This window comes from Symsagittifera roscoffensis, chromosome 5 (genome assembly GCF_963678635.1).
Source record: "Symsagittifera roscoffensis chromosome 5, txSymRosc1.1, whole genome shotgun sequence".
Taxonomy (NCBI): domain Eukaryota; kingdom Metazoa; phylum Xenacoelomorpha; order Acoela; family Convolutidae; genus Symsagittifera; species Symsagittifera roscoffensis.
Genome location: NC_087066.1, coordinates 38,420,570 through 38,445,254, shown reverse-complemented (window position 1 = coordinate 38,445,254; position 24,685 = coordinate 38,420,570). Strand labels below are relative to the sequence as shown.

The 24,685-nt window shown below is 33.4% G+C and overlaps 4 protein-coding genes across 4 annotated transcripts in view; 3 read left to right on the top strand and 1 right to left on the bottom strand.

Annotated features, from left to right (window-relative positions):
- The window catches only part of LOC134846886 (protein chibby homolog 1-like), a 270,708-nt gene that overhangs the window by 157,311 nt on the left and 88,712 nt on the right, over window positions 1–24,685 (bottom strand). The gene's annotated exons all lie outside the window — the stretch shown is intronic.
- Window positions 4,150–5,487, top strand: LOC134845917 (putative neutral sphingomyelinase). The gene has a single exon (XM_063863047.1). It carries the CDS (start codon window positions 4,155–4,157, stop codon window positions 5,361–5,363), a length of 1,209 nt encoding a protein of 402 aa, XP_063719117.1. The 5' UTR covers window positions 4,150–4,154; the 3' UTR covers window positions 5,364–5,487.
- Window positions 8,019–18,816, top strand: LOC134845869 (WD repeat-containing protein 31-like). Its single transcript, XM_063862969.1, has 4 exons — window positions 8,019–8,508; window positions 13,169–13,323; window positions 17,140–17,298; window positions 17,640–18,816. The coding sequence occupies exons 1-4, from the start codon at window positions 8,079–8,081 to the stop codon at window positions 18,060–18,062; spliced, it is 1,167 nt and encodes a 388-aa protein (XP_063719039.1). The 5' UTR covers window positions 8,019–8,078; the 3' UTR covers window positions 18,063–18,816.
- Window positions 23,291–24,685, top strand: part of LOC134846884 (synaptic vesicle 2-related protein-like) — a 39,778-nt gene continuing 38,383 nt past the window's right edge. Inside the window, exon 1 of the mRNA XM_063864297.1 lies at window positions 23,291–23,800. Within this exon, the coding sequence (XP_063720367.1) occupies window positions 23,658–23,800 (143 nt within the window). The 5' untranslated portion in view covers window positions 23,291–23,657. The remainder of the gene's footprint in view (window positions 23,801–24,685) is intronic.

Here is a 24,685-nt window from a genome sequence, read left to right as displayed (position 1 = left end):
AATTTATTTTATCTGGGTAAGTTTGATTGGTTGGACTATCGTTTGTCTGCTTTAATTCTGCTAATTAAGCAATTTTCACTGCAGTTGAAGCCTTTTTAAAATATAATTTAAGACTTGTGGTGAAATTCTTAAGCTGTTTGAACAAATAATGTATAATTGAAAGTCTGAGTAATTTGCGAGCGAAAACTTTGAAGAGTCATGAATTCACTTAACACTCTTGTATAGGTAATGATTTTTTCCGCTTTTTTTTAAATTTTACTTCCTTTTCTTTGTTGAAAAGAAAGGCTACTTACTCCACTATCAAACAGCAAAAGTGTAAAGACCATAAAAAACGCGATCGTTTTCTCGTTTTTTTTTTTTTCAGTTTTCCCAGCGGAACAAAAAGTATAGATATAGTTTTCTGAAATTTGGTTATTTTTATGAAAAAAGTATCAATCATAAGTTGTTCTTAAAATTGAAAGTTTTGAGGCTTTAAATATAATTTTTAGAAATCCGAAAGTTGAATTTTTTCTAAAAACAATTCAGAATTTTTTCTATTTCCTTGCGTTTATGTCTGTTGGCTATATTTAATAATCAAGTCCTTTCGGCTTTCTTGTTAATCGAAGTTTTTCCAATTTTCTATTTGCTGTTTTTGAAAATTGGCTGATTTTTTTTTGGTTATAAGGGAGTTAGTGCGTAAATAAGAATCTTTTTAGAATCTGTTTATGCGATGAGTGACTGATTCCTGGACCTCAATGACCCTCATTTCTCCTGAAACTCTTTTCGAATCCATAATTTGTTTTTTTTTAGTGTTAACCACCGACGTACCGTTTTACATATTCCTGTCGTGTGGTATTTTGTGTACAAAGTTATTCATACTCAGATTCTCTTGCTAACTGGAATGCGTATAGCGCTTCAAAATAAGAAAAGCTATATTAGTACTTCAATAGAACTTGACAGCGGAATAAAAATTTACCTATCACAGTTCAGTTTTCTCGAATCGTTTAGTTTTTTTAAATAAAAATTTTTTTCATCTGTTATCTAATTAAATGCGGGCTTTACTATCTTTTCATGTTTAAGCTTCATAAATTTATTAGTTTTGCATGGTTAATGGAAAGTTTTTTTTGCACGTTTAAGCTATATGGAATAATGCAATGCATCAGAAATTTTTCGCTTTTCTAGCTTGAATTTAGGCTTTGTTTCACAAATTTGGAGTTAGCAACACAAAAGTGGGATGCTGTCAGGGCCTCCAATTATGAAAACACAAATATTTTTTAGTTTAGGAGGTACAAAGATTCTTGTGATTTGTTTAAAAATTTTTCACAAAACGCCAAAAATTTGGAAATTCTTAACCCTATAGTTGGGCGCTGTCAGGGTACTCCTCTCAGGGCAATTGTATACTGTCGGTCTAGGGTTTTGTTCAAGTACACTGTTAAGGGTTTTATTTTAAATAAATACTTTTCAATTTTTGAAATTGCCGACCCTTTGGCGGGGTGTTGTCAGGTTACTGCCTCTCACCCAATTGTTTTCGCTCAAATTTTTTCATCGTTTTTACAATAAGTTGAGAAAAAAGAGTCTGATATTACGCTGGATTAAGAGCCCCATTTGTGAATATGATGATTTTGTTATCGAAATTGTTTCAGTTTTTTTATTTATGAAAGGGCAGTTGTATGCTATCGGTCGTTTTAGGGTTTTGTTCAAGTATACTGTTTAGGGTTTTAGGGGTTTATTTTAAATAAATACTTATCATTTTTTGAAATTGTCGACCCTTTGGTGGGGTGATGTCAGGTTACTGCCTCTCACCCTATTGTTTTCGCTCAAATTTTTTCATTGAATATACAATGAGTTGAGAAAAAAGAGTCTGATATTACGCTGGATTAAGAATCCCATTTGTGAATTTGATGATTTTGCAATCGAAATTGTTTCCATTTTTTTAATTATGGAAAGGGCAGTTGTATGCTGTCGGTCGTTTTAGGTTTTTGTTTATAAAGATCTGAAACCCAGTAACTTCGAAGATTTGACCATTTTAATTTAAGAAGTTTCAGATTTCATGTTCGCTAATCTGTTTGAAGCACCGGAGGTGCTTTACAGTTAGTTATAAATATTTTTTTGTTCAGAAAGGTTTAAGGTGATGATATATTGTTTCTATTTCAAGCTCAAAACTTTAAATTTTAATTAAAGTTTTTTTTTCAAGTTTATTGTTCCGACTTTCGATACGAAAGTAACGGAATATTTGTGCTCGCGGTGGGTTTTTTTTTCTTCAGACAATTTTCGACTTTTTAACAAGCCATCCTTGACGGAATTTTTTATATCATTCAAAAGGTATTGTTATCCTGAGCTTAAATTTGAAAAGATATTTCAACAGTGATTATTTTTCGTAAAGTTATGAGGGTTTAAAGATTGCCATTTTGGCCATTTTGACCAATTTGGGACAATTAACGCGCGATATAATTCGCGCTATTAACGCGTAAGCGGAGATGTAACTCGTCTTATAAATCGTTCCAAATTGGTTGAACGAAGCTTATTTACCATAATTGATTTGTTACAAGGAACGAAATCTCTCTTTTTGTACTTTATATGGCGTGTGGGGGGATGATTTTCATGAAAAACTTCAAATTTTTGAAAAAAAAAATTCATTTTGTTTAATTTAATTTTTTTATGCTATTACTGCTGCTCCTTAAAAGGCAGTCGGAACATTCAGGGCTTCGCCCTGATACGAGCAGTCTTGTTGGCTTTTTGAAATTTATTTCTTCAAGTTTATTGGAATTTGAAAGTGGGATATTACGCTGGATTAAGAGCCCCATTTGTGAATATGATGATTTTGTTATCGAAATTGTTTCAGTTTTTTTATTTATGAAAGGGCAGTTGTATGCTATCGGTCGTTTTAGGGTTTTGTTCAAGTATACTGTTTAGGGTTTTAGGGGTTTATTTTAAATAAATACTTATCATTTTTTGAAATTGTCGACCCTTTGGTGGGGTGATGTCAGGTTACTGCCTCTCACCCTATTGTTTTCGCTCAAATTTTTTCATTGAATATACAATGAGTTGAGAAAAAAGAGTCTGATATTACGCTGGATTAAGAATCCCATTTGTGAATTTGATGATTTTGCAATCGAAATTGTTTCCATTTTTTTAATTATGGAAAGGGCAGTTGTATGCTGTCGGTCGTTTTAGGTTTTTGTTTATAAAGATCTGAAACCCAGTAACTTCGAAGATTTGACCATTTTAATTTAAGAAGTTTCAGATTTCATGTTCGCTAATCTGTTTGAAGCACCGGAGGTGCTTTACAGTTAGTTATAAATATTTTTTTGTTCAGAAAGGTTTAAGGTGATGATATATTGTTTCTATTTCAAGCTCAAAACTTTAAATTTTAATTAAAGTTTTTTTTTCAAGTTTATTGTTCCGACTTTCGATACGAAAGTAACGGAATATTTGTGCTCGCGGTGGGTTTTTTTTTCTTCAGACAATTTTCGACTTTTTAACAAGCCATCCTTGACGGAATTTTTTATATCATTCAAAAGGTATTGTTATCCTGAGCTTAAATTTGAAAAGATATTTCAACAGTGATTATTTTTCGTAAAGTTATGAGGGTTTAAAGATTGCCATTTTGGCCATTTTGACCAATTTGGGACAATTAACGCGCGATATAATTCGCGCTATTAACGCGTAAGCGGAGATGTAACTCGTCTTATAAATCGTTCCAAATTGGTTGAACGAAGCTTATTTACCATAATTGATTTGTTACAAGGAACGAAATCTCTCTTTTTGTACTTTATATGGCGTGTGGGGGGATGATTTTCATGAAAAACTTCAAATTTTTGAAAAAAAAAATTCATTTTGTTTAATTTAATTTTTTTATGCTATTACTGCTGCTCCTTAAAAGGCAGTCGGAACATTCAGGGCTTCGCCCTGATACGAGCAGTCTTGTTGGCTTTTTGAAATTTATTTCTTCAAGTTTATTGGAATTTTGAAACCATTCGGATGATTTGAATTCAATTCAAACTATCTTCGGCTGCTTTTTTCCCCATTTCTCGCGATTACTGTTTCATAGCAATCGGGTTTATTCGATTATTTTTTTCTTTTATCGCTTTTAAGAAAATTGCATTAGTCTTACTGCAATTTCGTATTTCTTAGCACAGTGCAAACTAGTTTTTCATCTTTTTGTAGATGTGAATATGCCTGTCGAGTCAATCAAAGTTCTCACTTTAAACTGTTGGGGTATCATGTATGTCTCAAAAAACATCAAGGAAAGGTTTGAGGCGATTTGCGATCGACTCAATGACAACGACTATGACATTGTTGGTCTACAGGAAGTTTGGACTCAAGAGCAGTACAACATGATCATAGATAAATGCAGTGAAGCCTTGCCTTATAGTCATTATTTTCACAGTGGCATGATCGGGTCCGGACTCTGTGTTTTCTCAAAGCACCCGATAACCCATGCAATGACCCTTCCTTATTCGCTTAATGGACGTCCCAATGCAATTACCCACGGAGATTGGTTCGCCGGAAAAGCTCTTGGATTTTGTCGAGTCCATTTCGAAGACTGGAACCGTCAGTATGCGTTTTTAGTCACTCATACCCATGCTGAGTACAGTTACAAACACTTGAAAAAAGAGTACAAGTTTCACCGAACAGCTCAATTCTGCGAGCTGGCGATGGCTGCTAATAATTTTACCGATATAAAATCGATTAGTGGGACTATTTTATTGGGCGACTTCAATTGTAGACCGGACGGCTTAGGCTATAAAATAATGAACGCAATAAGTGGTATGAACGAAAGTTGGACTTCGCTTCATGGGGATGAAAATGACGTCATTGCCACGACTAGTGATCGACCCGACAACTTGTACACGAAACGACACCGAGCCGACTACGCGTTCCCGAACGGGCAACGAATCGACCAGGTTTGGTTCTCGGGTAAACTTAAGCCGAAAGAGTGTCGCATTAGACCGTGGGGTCATGAAATTAAGCCAAATTCAAACATTCCATTTTCAGATCACGAACCGGTTCAGGTAACTTTTGATTGCATATCAGAAGATGCTCAAAAATCCGAAGTGAGCGCTGAACAAATCGAAGCTTTGGGAGCTGAAGTTAGTGAAATCTTCCGAAATGGCATGAACGATTTGAATAAATACCAAGTATGGGCAGTGATTATTCTTGGACTACTTTGCGCAGTATTGTACGCAGATATATGTTTCGTAGTTCTCCCATTTATGTTGCAGTATATGATAGCACTGTTGTTGATCGTAGTGTTGGCGTTTTATGTTTTCCAATTGATGTTCACCATTCCTTGTGAGGTGAACAAATGTGTAGGAGCTATTGCAAATGTGGCTACTTGGCCCTCAAACCCACAAATTTTGCGCCACAATAACTCGAATTAATTTGGCACAATAGAAACAATCGTATATATTATTGCCAGAGGAGGTTTTCAAATTATTTAAACCAAGTTTTAGAAATTATAATAGATTATAGATTATTATAAGCCAGTAGAATTTTTGAACCGAATCTTCTTGTTTCATTGTGCGTGGTTGGCCTAATTTGTGGCCTAGTTAGGTGATGTGTCTCAATTGTCTCTGAGATATGAAGTTTGATTCACAACCTGGGACTTAATTTTTTCGATGTATCGCTGTTTTGTCTGTGTTTCGACTGCTTTGGCTCACAATTATTGTCGGGTTAGTCCTTCTAATGTTCGTTTTTCAATATGGCTGTTTCAATCCAGAATAAATTTTATATCTAGGATTGGTATAACCATTGTATATATAACGAACGAACCGTAAAACTTATTTTATTGTCTTAGTCGGTTTTTGGTTTCCAAATAGTAAATTTGTTTGTGCAAAGGGTCGGATGTAGAGATGACGCCCCTTTCAGGTTTTCGACACCCTCATCATCCAAAAGGGTACCCATTTCGTACTATTTTACGACATCCATTTTCGGCCGGCCGGCCGGCCGGCCGACCGACCGTGAAAGTTTTGTGAAATTATTTACTAATTTGAGGGGGACAACAAAACAAATTCGCCAAAAATTTTCATAAATCCACCCATCCTCGAGAAAATCGTAGATCCTGCCATTCGAGTGCCGCTATTTTTGAAATGACTGTTTCTTGATAAGTTTTTTTAAGTATTTATGGTCCTTGCTTTTCGCAACAAAGTACGAGCGTTTTTGCAGACAAATCGTTCACTAGCGTTGCTCTTTGATTTGGTTGTAATACTTTTGTTTTTTGTATCATTCCCGAGTATATGACAAAAAGCAGACATAAAAAGGGTGTTTAACGAGTAGCCTGGAATTTTTCTTTTTAAAAGTTGATTTTCAGTCGAAACTTAAGTTAGTATGCCATTTTCTGGTTTTCGTCCATTGTTTACTGATGCGGTTAGCAAAGAAATTGTTACGGTTTCTAGAACTTTTCACCGTTGAATCTTTGTTCAAATAATGGCGAGATTGGAAAATGGTAAATTTTCTAATGTGCGATCGTTTAAGCTATCTAGTTGGGGGTATTTAGGCGTGTACATTAAGTGTTCTCGTAAAAAAAATTTTGTTACTTCGACAAAATTTTGGTGGGTTTTCGAATTTGTGGGTGTCGATTTATATACCTTGTCTGTTTTTTTCTGTAAAAATTTTTGGTGGTAGTTTTTGAGCCTGATTTAACCCTTACAATAAAGGTTAGAAATTCAGAATCAACCTTAAGGATCCTCCTCAAAAATTTTTTCGCAATAGTTATTATTGTTGAACTCATTATGCGATTTAGGAGTCACTAAACATAGTGAAGACTTTTTAATAAGTCTTGGTGAAAATTTTCTTAATGAGGAAAAGTTTTAAAATGCTCTAATAACTTCAGATGTGGATTCATACATATTAATGCATTTATTAATGCACTTAGATATATATGCACTTTTTGAGTTTAAATCAAATGCATCTGCTAAAAGTTAAGTAAATTGCGCTCTTCAATTTCGAAAAAGGAAGTGGCGCAAAAAAACGTGAAAGACTTCTAGTTTTGAAAGTGGATTTAATTTTTAGATTTCTCAGCGGAATCAAAAAATAATTCTTTTTCCAGTTTTCTCAAATCAAGTAATTTTTATCAAAAATTGTCGATCTCAAATTTGTTTTGAAATTACAAGAGCATTAAGGCGACCTAAGCATTTTTTTGGAATTGATGTGATTTTAATTCAAAAATCAGTCAGTTATTTTGTTTCCTTGGGTTCTTTGATTTTTTCCAACTGTCTGTTGGCTACGTTTTCAGCGACCAGGTGTTTTTATTCTATAGTTTTGCAAGTAATTAATTGCGGGAATGGCTTTCTGCGCAAATTTTCCAGCATAACTTTTGATTATTTTTTTTCATTGCTCAATTTTCGTCAAGTTGATTTCATAGCTTTCTAGCCTATACAATTATTAGTTGATGTATGTAGTTCAGACTTTTATTTAGATCGTGATTATTTCTCCGTTTTTTAAGAAAAACTCTTAAGTTTTGTTCAGGTTTATTTAAGTTGTTAAAAGGAAGGCAAACTCCGCGATCGAACAACAAAAGTGTAAAGGTCACGGAAAACGTGATCGACTTTTAGCTTCAAATTAATTTTAGATTTCCCAGAGAAATAAAAATTTTACTAATTGATCCAGTTTCTCAAATTGGGTAATTTTTATCAAAAAGTTTCAATCATATTTTAAGCTGGAAATTCAAAAAGCTTGAAGGCCATAATTGTTCTTGAAATTCAAAAATTGACAGATTTTTTAGATATTTTTTTCGTTTAATTGGTGCATGGACTCTTACCCAACTGTCTGGGCTGTTTTGAATCAGTAACTGCCTAAATTGATGGAATGGGATGTAGCAAGCCTGAAATGCTATCAAATAATAAAATACTTTGATCTTTGAGATAATTTTTTATGAAAGCTTACCGTTTTGAAATCTAATCTCAAATGTTTTTCGCTTTCTCATAGTTCACTTGTTATCAATCTTATTCTGCAGATGCATCAAAACAAAATACAAGGAAAAACTTGAAAGGTAAAACTTTTTTTTTGCAATATGTTTGTTACAATGTTTCAGGCTTTGGAAAATGCTATTCAAATCGAGGCACATAAACTGTTGAGTGTGCCGTGCTGGAACTGCTATGCTGAAGGCATTCGCCGGCTGCTGCGATCGCTCCCCGCACTTCCTAGTAGGGAGTAAGAGGAAAGCGAAAGGACTTCCAGATGACAGTAACACAGAAGTGCTCTTCCCCTCAATTGCCTCATTCAAGGCCCATCCACAGAACGTGAACTGTCTTGTCGCTTTCAAACCTCGCAGTATTGACGTTGAAAAAGACGAAAAGAAATTGAAAGAAGATAGTGCTGAGCAGTTTGATGATATTGCTCTGAAGGATCTTCCGACTTGTGAGATTTCTCTTAAGAATGGTCTACGTGATAGCTCCCTGGGCTCTGAGGGGGAGGGGGTTTTGTTGGCATCGTGTTCGGACACGATAAAGCTGTTCAACTCTTCTGATTTTTCACCCGTGGCTACCCTGGATAACGGTCACGAGAGAGATATCAAATGCATAGCAGGTACGCGAAAGACACTTTAGCTGGTTTAATAGGCATTCAACTGTTTCGGTTCCGTCAAACGGAAACTCATAACAATTTCAGACTTTGTGTTTTGTCACGTAGCGCGAGATTTTTTTCTCCCAACATTTAAATCAAGAGATATGCATGAAAGAACTGTAAAGAAACTGGGTTGTTGTCCGATTTGTTTTTTTTTGTTGAGTTCAGTGGTATGAATTGCAAAGCAGTTTAGTCTTCATGCTTTGGGAAAATTCTTTTGAAATCAAGGCGATGTAGTGCCGCAGACAATTGTTTGTAGCAGGGCTGGAAAATATTTGAAAAAACGGTGTTTCAAATTTTTTGATTACTCTCTTTTTTACGCTAGCGAGCAGCTAGCGTTTTAGTGCGAACCTTTTTTTTCTAACCTAAACAGCAAATAAAAGTGTTCGCTTGTTTGCCTTTTTGCTATAATCTTGATCTGTAGCATTGGAAATTTCATAGCATCTGTTCTCGTCTTAATTAGTGGATAGAGTTTGTGATGGACTCAGCGTCCGTGGCTGAGTGGTTAGTGCGTGAGTCTCTAGGTCGCGGTAGGGCGTAGGTTCGAGTCCTAAACGTCGCGGAACTTTTACTAATTCGAGGCTTATCTTTACTTTTTCTTATTGCACTTTTTGGAGCTCTGTGTTAAAGTTAAATCTGAAACTTACAAATGTTTTTATTATTATGTTTTAGGATACTTAAGATGTGTGTTTCATCATTAAGTGTTGCTTGATGATTTATTTTTTTTCAGGACTGACTTCTAGTTTCAAAAAAGGACTTGGAAATTTTCTGAGTTCCCAGCGCAATAAAAATTGCCTATTGGTACAGTTTGTTTAAAATGGGATAACCTTTAAGAAAAAAGTGGCAATCTTGAAAGAGGGTTAACGTGATATATGTTTTTTTTCCGAACTTCGAAAGTTTGCAAAATTTTTTAACTTTTTTTTTTCGGTTTCTCTGTTCTTTTAATCTTTTCCAACTGCTTTTCGATGCCATGCTTTATCATTGATTTTATTTTCGATGCCATATTACTAACTTGTTTTTGGTTTCAACAGCTTCAGAATGAGTTTAAAATTTTCTGAAAATTTAGGTTTTCAGCATTTCAAGCGTAATGGTCACCTTTTGTATGACTCAAGTTTTTTTCGAATTCCTGGTTTGTAGCTAGATTTGCATCCTTACTTTTTTGAATACTATTTGTTCATCGGTAAAGTTGCTGGTCTCTTACGAGTCTCTTTTTTATAATTATATTAATATCGTGAGTTGAAATTTTACGGACAAAGAAATACAAGAAAAAGAATTAAAAAACTCAAACAGTTCTTTAATTCAAAAATTTAACCAAGCTGTATTAGTTTAGGAAAAAGAAGATTTCCGCGTGATAGATATAAAAAGAGTTTTTTTTCGCAAAAATTCAGAAAAAAAAACATTTTTTACATCAACTAATGAAAGATTAATATTTCCAATTATAGCACGGTTGCGGATCTCCAACCGTTATCAAATTGGAACTTAGCTTTTTTTCCAGGTAATCAACTTAACTCAATCTCTGAATGGTTTTTTCAAAGCTGCATTTTCGTCAAGCAACGGACTTTTCATACTCCAGGCACGTCTGCATTTTCAATGCCCATTCAATTCGAAATTTATTTTTAAGAGTAGATGAACGTATCTGAAACTTTTATATAGATGATTTTTGTTTTATTCTTATAACATTTATTCTGATAACATTTATTCAGGCTTAAATTTATTATTTCGCGGTTTGATTTTGGATTTCTTTTAAACTCATTTCATTTCGTTGTTAAAAGGAAGGCATACTTCGCTATCGAACAGTGAAAGTATAAACATCACGAAAAACGTGATTGACTTCTAATTTCGAAAGTGAAATTTAATTATCGAACTTCCCAGCGAAATAAAACTTTTACCTATTGATCCAGTTCTATCATATTAGGTTAATTTTATCAAAAATCTGTGAGTCATAAGTTGTTCCTGAAATCCGAAGATCTTTAGGGACATCTATTTTTTTTCTTTGAAACTCGAAAGTCAGTATTTTTCTCTTCACTTGCGTTCATTGACTCTTTTTCAACTGTCTGTTGGCTAACTTTTTTAAAACTGTTGTTAGTAAATTTACCAATTGTTGTGCGCTCAAGTTTTTTAGGCGTTGTTACGCCCCTTCGAAGTTCTTCAGATGCTTATTTAACATTCAATTGTTTGTTTAACTCTTAACTCGTCTAACGTTCTAACTCAAATTGAATTTTATTCAAGACAATTGGGGACAAATATGCATGGAAGTTTTGGTTCATATAGTTTTTTTGGTTTTTTTTGTTGGCCTTGTATCTTCTTTCATCTCTTTTTCGTCGGCTTGTTTGCCGTTCTGTGCTTTTGTTGTATTGCCTCTATGTCATTTGTTTGCCCGAAAATACTTATGCTCAAACTTACTTAACAGATGCTCTGAAAGGACATAGAAACTTTCAAGGGTTCATTCCCCCTTCCCCCTCAGTATGAAAACAAAATAACCAATATGTTTTAAGAATCATGAACAAAGATTTTATATGGACTACTCTTGTTTTTGTTCCGAGCATTGAAAATAGGGAGGAGCTTTGTATTCGGGCATTTTATGATTTTCTTTTTGTTTTCCACGCAAAATCAGATACCGCCAATAATCATTGGACTGGGTTGCGTGATATATCAGTTTAAAGCCCTTTCAGCCGTAATTCGAATTACCGAACTGCCTTGTAATTCGAACTACCTTGTGTCGAGAAAAACCTATTTGAAATTTTTGATTTTTTTTGTCTTAATTCGAGCGAATAAAGCAAGCGAGCACGCTTACAACAGCTGAAATGCTCAATTTATGCCTAATTTAAGACCTTAAAACTTAAGTTTAAGCAAGTAAAACTAGTTTCGGAGTTTTTAGCTTCATTTTGGGAACCAAAAACTTCAAAAAATTTGAAAGTTTACTGCAAAAATTTTGAAAAATAACTTTTTAATTTTTTTTCAGTTTTTGTCCCATATGCCTATATTACTACGACTGTCTAATATGACTAAATTATATTTTTACGTCAGATCACACCAAGCAGAAAAACTACGCTAATTTGGAAAAAAAACATTCTAAACCGTAGTTTTCAAATGAATGGCAGGAATATTCTCTGCTATTTGCACAGTAACCGGCTTTCCTTGTCTTTATTTCATCATTGTTCTATTCAAATGCTAAAGTTTTGTATCTTTTGTTGAAAATAAGAATATTGCAGTTATCGTATGAAAGTCATTATATGTGGATATTCTCTGATTTGTTGTTATTATGATTATTTTTATGATTATTATTTTAATTTTGGAATTTTATCACATTAATGGGCATCATTTTTGTGCTTTTTTGTTTGTTTTTTCGACCCTTGAAAAGGAAAAGGAACTTTGGTTTCGGGTGTTTAAATTTTTTGTTTTCCACTCAAAATCAGTGTACACAACTAATAATCGAAAGGAGCCAAGTGATATATCATATTAAAGCCCTTCCAGTCGTCGTTCGAACACCACAACACATTTTCAAAATTTTTATCCGATGTCGAGAAAAACTGGTTTGAAATTTTCAAGATTTTGTCTAATTTCGAGCGAGCCAGTAACGTTGAATAACAAATTGATGAAAAAAGGTCAATTAAAAGCAAACTTGGTTTTGTACTAAAAAAAAAACTAGTTTTGGAAGCTTCATGAAGCGTTTCTTTGGCAAAAAGAGTTGCCTGAATTTTTTTTTCATTTTCCCTTGTTTTTCATTTTTTTTGGAGATAACTGGGTCAATTTTAACTCTCGCAAAAAACGACAATAAGTTAAAGAAAAACAAAAAGAATTGTGTGTTTTCTTAATGTAGTCAGATTAGTCTGTGCTACATGGACAGCAACCGGATATCTTTGTTCTGTTTTCAAAGAAGAATGATTTATGATATGATTTTAAATGATTTGATTTGGCTGATTTTAGTTTTCAGTCGCAGTAGTAGCTTTTAATCATGCAGTAAACGGAAAGTTGCTTATTGGCTAGTCTTCCTTATTAAAAAGAGGAAAGGTCAAAATTTGAGTCTCCAAGTGATTTCAAAGTAACAAATTTCCACAAAATTGAAAGCAAATTATCAAAAAAAAACTTACTTTATGAGGTGATATGTTACAATAGGCGGTAATTTTGAGTATAGTGTATGTATTAAATTTGAAAACTATAATGCATAATATAGTCATTTCATTTTCACTCAATTGTGCATGCTGCCAGGATAATTTTTTTCTAAATACATTACTCTGTTACGTAAAAATGTTATTCAAAAATTCATGTTTTACACTTTTCGTCAAAAAATTTGTCTTTGAAATTAATCTTAAATTTTGTTAAAACACAGTGAGTAACGATCCAGCTATTTTACTTCATTCTGTCACCTATTGTAATATATCACCATTAGGAAACAAGACTCGAATGGTACAGTCAACGGGACTATTGTTCACTTTAAGTCTGTCCTAGGATATTTCTTTGTATTTTCAAGTTTTTGATTAAGACAACATATATATTTTCATATTTTTATTTAATTAAAAAGAATTTGACAACCACTATTCGATAAAAGCTCAGCCAAGTAAATTTATACTTCTCAACACCTGAAATGAGTGAAACCGAGTTGACATATCTTTTTCCTATTTAGTTTCGGAGGAGCAGAGTCTTCTGTTTTCTGGATCACGTGACTGTGCTCTCTGCATTTGGAGAGTGAGAGGCAAAGAGTCGTCTCTCCACTACAAACTAGCTAACATCCACGAACTCATCATCACATCTGTGGACTTCAATAATGCCACTAGTCAGGTAGAGTTCATTATGTTATTACGCTGCCGGTTATGAATTGTAATCGGATTTGATTTTGTAGATTTTGCGTAAATTAAATTAGATTGTTTATGACGATATTGGGCCAAAAATAAACACTGTTCCATTTGTTTTAACAAAGTACGATAATTTTTTGCGATTTCTAGCTTTGTTTGCTGAATCATTTTTTGGATTTGCAATAAAATACCGGCCAGTTCCATAAGTTTTGTCTGGCTGCTAATTAGGTTCCTTCTTGCTTTGTTCGTAATAGGTCTGTGGTTCAAATATCTGCTGAATGTTTTTGGTTACAAAATTGTAGACGTTTATCCTAGATGATCTTTCCTGCGGACGTAACCAACTTACCACTGTATTATGTGCTGGCCAAGTTTTTTGTTGTTTGACAGTTATTAATTGCTATGTCAGCTTCGGTTGAGATAGTAACTTAAAAAATTCCACTTTTTAGGCAGCGTGGTTTTTTTCTACCGCGAAAGAGTATGTGTAAATTGCTTAAGAAAGAAAGAAAGAATTTATTTCTCAAGTCAACTTTTTTTCAGAAAGATCAATTAAATTTGAATATTGTACTATTTCAGCTAATTAGACGCGGATAAGATAGGCAACGGGACCGTCAGGTCCTCTAATTTTACCCTTATTGAAATGTTAAAACTTTATAAAAATCATAATAAATATAAAAGAGTGTTTAACTGCAGAAAATTAAATTATTATCATAGACAAGTTATTGCTATGAAAGAACATGTCGTCAATAAGGTATCAAAATAATGCAAGTAAAAAAATCATAATAATCTAGCTTTTCGTTTTCACTGTTTGCTCATTTCGTCCGATGCTATCTTTATAACTTCTTGTATAACAGATTGCAATGATGCACGCCTAATTTCACTCTAAAGACTTAGTTGAAAAGGGGATAGTTTTTTTTGAAAATTTTTTAAAGTGTTGTTTTTTGAAAAATCGAAAAATGGCCATATCTCCTGAACTAGAAGCTTCAGAGGCTTCATTTTTTACTAGATGAAATGGAGCCTACAAACTGAATGACTTCTACTGATTTGCATGTTCTGGGAAGTTCATATATTTAAACAATAAAAAGCGAAGGGCGTAACATAGAACCTTGGGGTACACAGGAAGTTTTTTTTTTCATTCAGAAAAAGCGCCATATCAATCCTCTTCAAAGCGTTCAATCCGGCCACTTAATTAAGTTTCAAACCGCTCAGAACAGTTTCCTCGGATACCATTAGCTTCAACTCTTATCAGAAGTAATTTATGATGAAGGGTAACCCAAAAGTTTTCCTGAGATCCAGAAAAAAAGTAAATATTGCATCTCGAGAGTCCTTTACTCTTAATTGTTCAGTTAATACAGCTACAGCATCTATCGTGCTACGTTTTCGTCTCACGCCAAACAGTTTAATTTATAGCAATAACAAATTTTCATAGAAAGAGTGAATTCTTTTATACATTGCTCATTCGTAATTTTTGCTCCAGACAATAAGCAGAGAAATCAGCATGGAATTGGTTTCATCTTGACGAGACCTTTATTTGTGAATGAGAATGATTTTTGCTTTCGAAAATGAGATATTCTTTTCGAAAATTCATGAGATAATAATAAAAATAGGTTAAGATTGGTGCAACAACATTTTTAGAATATTTAACTATTTTGTTACTGATGTTGTCAACCCCCGATGTTTATATGTCATCAAGCTGCGAGACAATTAAAAGTTTTCTCCGATGTTTCTACGATGTTCAAAATGAAAGCGTCGAATTTCTCAGCAATATCTTTATTTGAGGGTTTTTTCTTTGACTTTGAGGTATGAGTCGAAATTTGGTAATTGCGTTCGTGATAGATTAAGTAACATACATTTTTGTCTCGAGTCTCAATTACACTTTTGAATTTTTTCCAGTAATAAGTTACCTTCGTTTTTTTTAATCGCCAGCTCAAATTTTTCCCGTAAGTTTTTGAAGTTAGTCAATAACATGTTATTCGTAGGCTCTTTTTTTCTATGGGCTGCTTTGTGCTTTCTGAGATTTTCCAAGCCATTATTCATTGAGGCCTGCTGTCTAATAATTCGGGGTGAAGATGTTTTAAGCGGAGCGAACTAGCTTAGTATTTTTTCAAAGACTGACGTCAATTGATCAAAAGCTTCGTTAGGATTTTTAGCTATGTTTCACTTAAATACATTATATCTGGTGGAGACTCAAGACTTAGAACAATTTCATTCAATTCTTCGAAGTGAGGTTTTTAAGATATATTAAGGTGTGGAACAGAACATCTAATTATAAAATTTTAACAGTAATATATATCATTAATACTGTCAATTTTGACGGGAGATTTTACCGTAGTTGTTGGGTTTTCAACTTTAGTCGCGAAATTAACTCATGATATCATTCATCGTGATTTGAATCACGTTAAAGATATTTTGAATTTTGTAGACTTGATTATCGTTCTGAAATGTGTAGAAAATTGCACCTTTTCTAGTCCAGGTTGAGCTAATTCGGCTGTCAGTTTTCACATACTTCAAAAATTTTACCCTTGCTCTGCTGATATCTTCGAATACTTTGATGTTTTGGCTCTTTTTCCTTTCCCCCCACCTCACACGAGCATCAATTTTATCGTGTAGCGAGTGGTTGTGCAAGGTTAATTATGAAGACCAAATATGTTTGCCATATTATGCCAATTTTCATAACAATCAAATAATGTGAACAAATTTTCCATTTGTAAAAGTTTGCAGGTGGGGGGAAAGGAAAAAGAGCCGATATTTGCAGTGTTTTGTTTTTCTCCTAAGATACGCTTCTTCCTCATGATTTCAACTTATGCAATGTGTCTGGAGAATTTCACGATGATTGGTCTGATCGATTCATTCTAGGTGTAGTTTTGTCATTGTAGCTTTACATAATGGCTTCAGTTCCGTTTTTAATTTTGACCAGAACGATGTGAATTTTCACTTATTTTGGTCGTGTTTTTAGTCCTGAATATTGTTGATAAATTAGTTTTTGTGTTTTGTTATTTGATTTTTGATTTCTGTAGTTTACTTCTAATTCATTTTTTAAATGGAAGCGAATGATGCTTATAATAATCAAAAGGCAAATGATCCGGTTTTGATCCAGTTTTTTATTCCGACCATTTGAAAAATGCGGAGGAACTTTGTATTCGGGTGATGTTTAGTTTTTTCTTTTTCGTTGTGTTCCTCGCAAAATGAGGTCACACAAAATATCATCGCAATAGGTTGAGTTTTTTTATCTAATTAAAGCCTTTTAAGTCGTGATTAGCAGTACAAGATAAATTTTTCCGTGTCGAGAAAAACCGGTTTAATTTATTTGATTTTTGGTCTAATTTCGAGCTAAGAAGGTCAGCGTGCGGGCTTACAATGGTCTATTTAAACTTAATTTAAGCTTAAATTAAGCTTACATGACTCTCGAATGTGCCCAAGTTCTGTTTTTTGTTCAGATTTCTTTATTACATCACACAGAAAAAACTACTTTAATTTGAAAAATGTTATTTTTTAAGACTGTGGTCGAAGCAGTCTGTGCTATTTGCACAGTAACAGGCTATCTTTGTTCATATTGGGTTCCTTTTATCTAAAAAGTACCTATTATAAATTAAATTTGAAATTCAAAGAAAAAATTTTCAGCTGATATAATTTCTATCAAACTCGAAACAAACAAAAAAACGTTTTTTTGGTTTCGTTTTTTTTTGGTATCATCAACAGTTTTCCAACTCGGTTGTGTCCTTTTTTCTTTTCTTTGGTCAGGTTCATTGGCAGCAGGTATCTATTTTCTATAGCTGTCGTATTATACAAATTAAGATTGTTTCAGTTGCTCTCTGGGTCACGTGACTCTACAATTAAGTTGGTGGACGTCGAATCGCAGTCAGTGGCGCAGCAGTTTCAGAAGATTTCCCGGAATTTGGTCACATGTCTCTGTTGGGTGCCCCAGTCGCTGCATAACTTTGTCCAAACTTCTGAAGACAAACAGGTTTGGAGCAATTTTCGCGTTTCTGTTAAGCAATAAAAAGCAGTACGAGGATCGGTCGGTGTTCTGTATTTTTTTTTGTTACTGATGGGTGTAAAAAAGTAAATTTTTTGCAGAAAATTAATTTTTACTAAGCTGCCCACACGACTAACAAATTCAAAATTTATGTAATTTCAATAAGTTCACATGGCGCTTGGCTGTGACACGTTGAACATGTTACCTATTTTACCACTAAATGAGCTGACATGATCTCTGGAACATTCTACGGGCATTATGTAAATTTGAATCCTTACATTTGCAGTGTGAGTAAAAAGTGTCTCTGGAACTAAATTCTGCTTGTACAGGTGTATGTGTGGGATGTTCGTCAGTTGGAGCCAGCACTGGTGTTCCCGCGCAAGAACTGGATCCAAACAAGCTGCGATGTCTCTCCCAACGGACAGCTGTGCGTCTCCAGTAGCAACGGATTTGATAACGAGGGCTGCGAGGTGTCATGCTGGGACCTGAAAGCGGCCAAAATCATCACAGAGTTCAAATCACACGCTCAAACTGTACATAGATGTAAATTTATGCCCGACTCTAATTCTTACTTTGTAACTGTGTCTAATGATTCGACTGTGAATAAATGGGACATGAGTCAGTCTGCGAGGCCGATCGACACGAAGCGACCTCCGACCTACTCGGGTCTCATTTCACTCGCTATTTCGCGCGGTAGTTTACGTGTGTACACGGGTGCGGTATCTGGAGACGTTTATGCCATGAAATTTTAATTAATCTGAGTTCTAAAGACAAAAAAAAACACTTAATTAGCAAATTGAAATGAATTTCAAGAGTCAAGTGTAAGTCAACTTCATATTTTGTTTTATACATTTTCATATAAGATATAATTATTCATATCAATACGTAACCTGTAATTTTTAGAAAGAAAAGTCTGAGAGTTCCATATACTCTTAAAGTTGATAATTTTACATTGACAAAACATGAAACTGTGATTAGGTTTGTTCACTAGTATTGATTGCGGTTAGTTACCTACATATTTTAGCCTACTTAAAGCCTGAGCATGCTAAAAAAATGCGTTTGGTCCGGAATGTAAAAATATATGAAAACCGAAATTAGGTTATTTGCTATCTCAGATTAATTCTGAATCAACATTTGTATTACAATCATTGTTGTTCATGTAAAAAGTCGTAAGCATAAATTTGGTTGATTTTTTCATCTTGTTCATTGCATATCCGTTCTTCGCAACATTATCATGAATTCATCTCGAAAATTTACCATTATCAGAATCCAAAGATCTTTTGAGCATTAGTTTTATAAAATAGCACTAAATAAAAGCCATCCTTTTTTGTACTGATTTTGTTTCTAACGTCACTTGTTCTGTAGTAAATTGTTTAAGACGATATTTTTGTATTTAGTATCCCAAATCGGGCTTTCCTTAATTCCGATGACATATCATTTTGTAAATGATCAAGTACCTTAAAATGTGAAAATAAACTATGTGAATTTAAAATATATATTCAGTTTGATGATTAGACTCTTCAAATTTGCTAGATATTGAGTTTCAGGTTGTGCGCTTGAAATATCCCGAAAGCTCGATTGTTCTCGAAAGGCATGGATAATGTTTTTTAAAGGAAAGGATTTAATTTTCCCCTTCGCTCCATTTTTTGCTGATTATGGTTGACAGGAATAAATGATGCGTATCAACCAGCCAAAATATAAACTAGCCAAATTATAAACTAGCCATCATATAATTAATAATCAAAGTAAAGTGTGGTGCGTAATATAATCGTCATCGAGAAATTGCTACAGTTACATTCAAGCTTATTTCAACACAAATGAAATAATTTTTTCTGTTTATATACCCTGATGATTTTTGGCTAGTTTGTAATTCGGCTGTTTTATTCACTCTCAGTTTGGGTCTATGTATTTTCATTGGATCTCTAAATGAACGTAAGTTTGCATTTTTTAGTGACGAAACCTCAAGATAAATAAATCTGACAAATTTAATTGACCTGAAAATATCCGGAACTTTTATAATCTTATTTATAACCTGCTGCTTGGCCATTGCTGTTGGGGCCCGGTACCTAAACTCCTGAATGAAATTTCACATCTTATGTTCCTATTCAAGTTTACTGTACCTAAAGAAAAAACGACTGTTGCATACTTATTTTCGATTGTTCGAAAAAAATCATTGCTCGTGAAGCAAGCTATAACTTGCAAAATGCACGCAATTTTTAAAATTATACTAATTGGTAGACCAGGATGTTAACTTAATCCTAAATTGATAATTTTTTGAAGAAATTTGTAAATTATTTCGAGTTCAACATTTATCTCAATTTCAAAGCTTTCGAACAAGCAAACTGGCCAAACGAAAAAAAAAAAACACTATGTCAAAGAGTCATATTAAGTATAAAGTTTTTTCTGAGCCACGTGAAAAAACCAGAAATATTTTCCGAACTTTTTTGTCGAATAAAAATTTCGGTTGGAAGAACATTTGGAACCTGGAGTGTTTTTTTTATCCGCCCAAGTCTTGGACATTCTTGCGAAACGCTTGGTTCGATCGAGTATGATACCAAGTTAAAGAAGAGCTATCCTTCCTAAAGAAAATACCTAAGAATTAGTTTCAAGCGCAAGCGATCCAATTAGTTGGGGTTTTTTAAGAATCGATGAACGTAGTGAAGACTCTTATATAGGTTATAATGATTTTTTTTTTCAGGAAAAGTCTTTAGTTTGTTTGCAATCGAGTTTGATTTTCCGCGGTTTGACATAAGTTCATTTCCCTTGTTAGCAGGAAGGTAAATTCCACCATCGAACAGCAAAAGTTTTAGGCCATAAAAGCGTGATTGATTTTTACTTTCGAAAGTGGAATTAATTTTTCAGATTTCGCAGCGGAGTGTTAACTTTACCTATTAATCCTGTTTTCACAAATTCGGGAAATTTGTCCCCAAAATTGACCATCATTAACTGTTCTTCTAATTCAAAGAGCTTTATGGCCATTTTTTACCTTGAAATTCGAAAGCTGAAGTTTTTTCAGAAAGAAGTCAGTGTTTTTTCTGTTTCCTTGGGTACACTGAATTTTGTCCAACTGTCTCGGCTATGTTTGATTGGGAAACGTTTTTTATTAAGTATCTATGCATATTATTACCAACCGATCGCAATTTTTTTCCTTTGCAAAGCAAGCATCTTCATTGAACAAAAATATTCATTTGCGGAGTGTCTATGGAAAAAGTTTTGCGAAAGGTTCATATTTCCCGAAATATACTTTCGTTGGGTTAGTCTTATGAATTTAGGACGAAACAATTGAGAAAAATGGCTTAGCCTTCTGGCCTTAAATCATTGATCACCTCGTGTTCTTAGTTTTGAGTTGGTGTCAGTTCGATTGACTGAGGTAATAGTTTTTTTTGCGTAATTTGATTTCATCAAAGAAAGAACGGAAGAAGTTATTTATCCGAAATCATGTTGAAACTAACTATAATCATCAATTTAATTTCAATTAGTTACAAACAAAAAAAATCAACAATTTCAGTCACATGAAACTGGAAGGGATACAATAATGACTCATTGAGCGCCTACTGAAGGTCTACACGCTAGAATAACTGTAATTAAACTTCTACAACAGATAAGAATATATCAGACTAAAATTATTAAAGGGCGTTTATTAATTTTTGTTGGCGTTTTATTAATTTTTAGCACAAGTCATTAGCATGCGGTCATGCTATCCTCGATAAAATTATACCATGTTTTAAACATCACGATAACTACTGGTTGAACAAAAAGGGAAAAATTACCATCAAGAAAAATAAGTTTTAATGTTTTTCCTAAATGAGATTATTCCTAAATTGAAAAGAAAAAGAGGGATCTAATTTAACGACTAGATTAACAAATTTACGTTAATAATCATGTTGCAAAACATGCGCTTAGGACGAGATTTTTCCAAAAAAAAACATTAAAAATCATGTTTTGAAATTTTCCGAAGTATTTCAAACAATGCAAAATCTTAAAAACAAAAAAGATATGAATATTAGTTTTTTTCAGGCTTGATTTTTTTTCACCATGAACTGATCTGGTAATATTTAAATAATAGGTAAAGCATTTAGAAAATATGATAATATATTGAAATATGAGCTGTACCTGTTCATTTTTTACTAAAAATGAAATTATTTTCATATAGATGAACAAAAACATTTTCTTTTTTACTGTCATTTTTTTCCAGACAACAACTGTCAAAAAGTAAACAGATTCTTTTCACTCATCATGTTTATTAATTTGGCTCATCTGTTAGCTAAGCTTGATATTAATATTTTTTGGCCGGCCTGTTCATTTTTTGTTTTGTGTAATCACAACATTGCTGGCGTATTAAATGTATTAGAATTGTCTAAAAAAGAAAGAAAGATTTCTTCCGGCAGCTGTTGAAAAACGCAGAATGTTGGGACCAGTCGCTTTTGCAAAATGAATAACGATTTTTGGATTATTCGTACTTGTTCTTTATTCGTAACTGCGAACTCATTACATATGGCTATATGCTCTCCTTCGGTTAAAACGAGCAAAAACCACTTTTTACTGTAAGAATCCCAATTTTTCTCAAAAATTGATCTGAGAGCTCAATAATAGTAATTATGTGTGGATTATGTGATCCAAAAATTGTGCTTCATTACTGTTAATTTTTTTCAAAATTCGCTCAAACGCCTTTATTTACAAAAAGTTGCTTCTAATGTTGAAAAATTTTGCGAAATTCGAAAGTACTTTTTGTATAAGTGGAAGGATACCAGTTTTTTAACAGTCTTACTTCATATAGCTGTAATTGAATTATGTTTTTACTGATTCTAACTGAGTTTTTTTAAGAAGTAACAATCTGAGTAAAAGAACCAAGTGAATATCACATATATAATTCGTGCTGATTTTTTTTTGTATTTTTTTCAGAAAAAATAATTGATTTAGTTACGCACAAAATAGATTTTTGCGGTTCATTTTTTTATGATTTTTTTTCAATGTCGGGTCATTTCTTTTTTAAAAAGAAAACAAACTACTATCGAACAGCAAAAGTGTTGATGTGACAAAAAGCTGGATGACTTCTAGTTTCAAAAACTGACTTTAATTTTCTGAACTTCCCTCGGAATAAACATTCTATCTATTAATCCAGGTTTTTCTAAATGCGGTTAATTTAAAGAAAAAGTGCCTAAAAAAACTGTTTGAAATTCAAAAAATTTCAATGTGATGTATCATTTTCTTGGAAATTCGAATAATGAAAAATAGGTGAAATTCAACTTACCGGATTCCGACTTTCGACATCAAAACATACATTCTCGTAATGCTTTTTTAGTGTAGAATCCGAGTCTGTCGCTAAAATTGGTGAAAACTAATAAGAAAAAATAATCTCAGTTTCACATTATTTCGAGCTGCAGAAAATGTTAAGAACGCTTCAATACTGTACGGTTTGCGAGCAAACGGGTTCCAGGCAGAAGCCATCGCGTGTTTGTGCATCGACATGCGTGCGTGCGTTCTTGTAACTACACTTTTGTGTTTTTGTTTTAATTACTTAATTAATTATAAATTAACAATGATTTAATTCATCGAATAGAATAAAAAAATTCAAAACTACTATCAACGCGTGTTTCAGTTCTTCAGATGCCACTGGCATAATTCATTAATTTTCATGCAGATTTTCAGATTTCAAGATATCAACGGTATTTCAAATAAAATTGATTGCCATTTGATGGCGTTAAAACTGTTTAGGGTCTATTGCCAGCCTAAATTTAAGTTTTCACCAAATATTTTAACAGAGTCAAACTCAGGCGATTTGATTATGCAACTCCGGGTCAAAATTATGCAACTCCGGGAACCGGTACCTTGAGCTTCGCCAAAAAATTCGAGACGAAGCGAAGCAGTTAAAATGCAAGGAAAATCAGCGAGATTAATAAATAAGAAGTTGATTTCATCAGCAATTACAAAGGTTTCTCAAATTATCCAACTGTTTGAAGAAATTTTTATTTTCAGTTTATCGCATGAAGTATCAGATCTCATCAGCTAACTGTCTTAATGTGGCCATCGGACAGTTTTGAGTTCTATTGCTAACGAACATGTGCCAAATTAATCAATCCACATCTATCAATTTCTAGTTAACTAATTCCGACTGCTTTTAATTAATTAATTTAAATCATTATAAATCAAACGATATTTTTGGCTGTAAATTGTATTAAATCACCGTAAGAAAAACAGCCTTAATTTTATACTTTATAGTTAAGAAACAAATAGCTTCTCAATTATTCTGATTTAACCGTTATTCCGTGAAGAAGTTCTCAAATTAAAAGTGTTTTTCTATAACCGAAGTGCAATTTGAACTTTCGAGCTGCTTCTGTTGATTTTAAATGGACCTGGGAATCTCCACACAATCCAGAGATGACCAAATAAATCAGAACACCCAGACCGCCCAGCTCTCTCGTGAGCCAGCAGTTTTATTTGTCTCTGGCAGCTCATCTGATGCCAATTTAGAGAGCGAAGAAGGAAACCGGTAATTTAAGTCTGCTGTAAACTAGAGAAATGTTAATTGCTGTGGTAAAATCTTTCGCAAAATACTGTTACTCATTTATTTTGTTCTGTGGTGGGAAATATGGTACTTTGGTGTTGAGCTTTGAATTCACATTGGGCTTTCAAAAACAAACTAGAAAATCAATCTTCTATAATTTTCTTGCTTCCAGCTTTTGAGGTGATATGCTTCTGTTTTTATGTACATGTATTATGTAATAAACGCAGCAGAGGTGGATTTTTGATTTGCTCGGCGGAGAGAGGGGTTTTCAAAAACAATTTTGTCCTCCATTTTACAATTCTTCCAAAACACAAAAAGTATATTTTGCCCAATAATTTTCCGCCGTATTCCGGCAATTTTTGTTAGCAAAAAGACCAAAATTGACTCTTTTGAGGTTTATCCTCAAAATTGTTTTATATTGTCGCCCAAGGCGCCTCTTTTAAAATTCAGGGTTGGTTGGACAAAATCAATGCTGTAAATCGTACTAAGGATAAGGCAATATGGGTATTAGTTGATCAGCTGTCGAAGCTCTGAGATGGGGCCTTTTCTCACTCCCCTGCTAAATCCGAATTGATTTTTCACGGTTGGGTCGATGGTTTTCTTAGTTTTTTTGCACAAGAAATGAAAGAAATGATTTAACACGGCGTTGTTCTTCTTTTAAGGCTAATTAAGAGTCAATGACAAAATAGGTCGCGATGATTTTTTTCGTTTTTTTTTTCAGACAAAAAACTTTTCTCAGCAAAGTAAAACTTTCTTATTGATCAAGTTTTCTCAAATTGGGTCAATTTTATCAAGAAAGTGGCGGTCATAAATTGTTCTAGAAATTCTTAAGGGTTAAGAAATTCTTAAGGGTATCAATTTTTTCTTTGA

What these genes read in the sequence shown, in the direction of transcription:
- LOC134845917 (XM_063863047.1), top strand. Translation starts at nt 4,155, where the DNA reads ATGCCTGTCGAGTCAATCAAAGTTCTCACTTTAAACTGTTGGGGTATC.
- LOC134845869 (XM_063862969.1), top strand. Translation starts at nt 8,079, where the DNA reads ATGCTGAAGGCATTCGCCGGCTGCTGCGATCGCTCCCCGCACTTCCTA. An exon ending in TCAATAATGCCACTAGTCAG is followed by an intron (nt 13,324 to 17,139) that starts GTAGAGTTCATT and finishes AGATTGTTTCAG; the next exon opens with TTGCTCTCTGGGTCACGTGA. An exon ending in AAACTTCTGAAGACAAACAG is followed by an intron (nt 17,299 to 17,639) that starts GTTTGGAGCAAT and finishes CTGCTTGTACAG; the next exon opens with GTGTATGTGTGGGATGTTCG.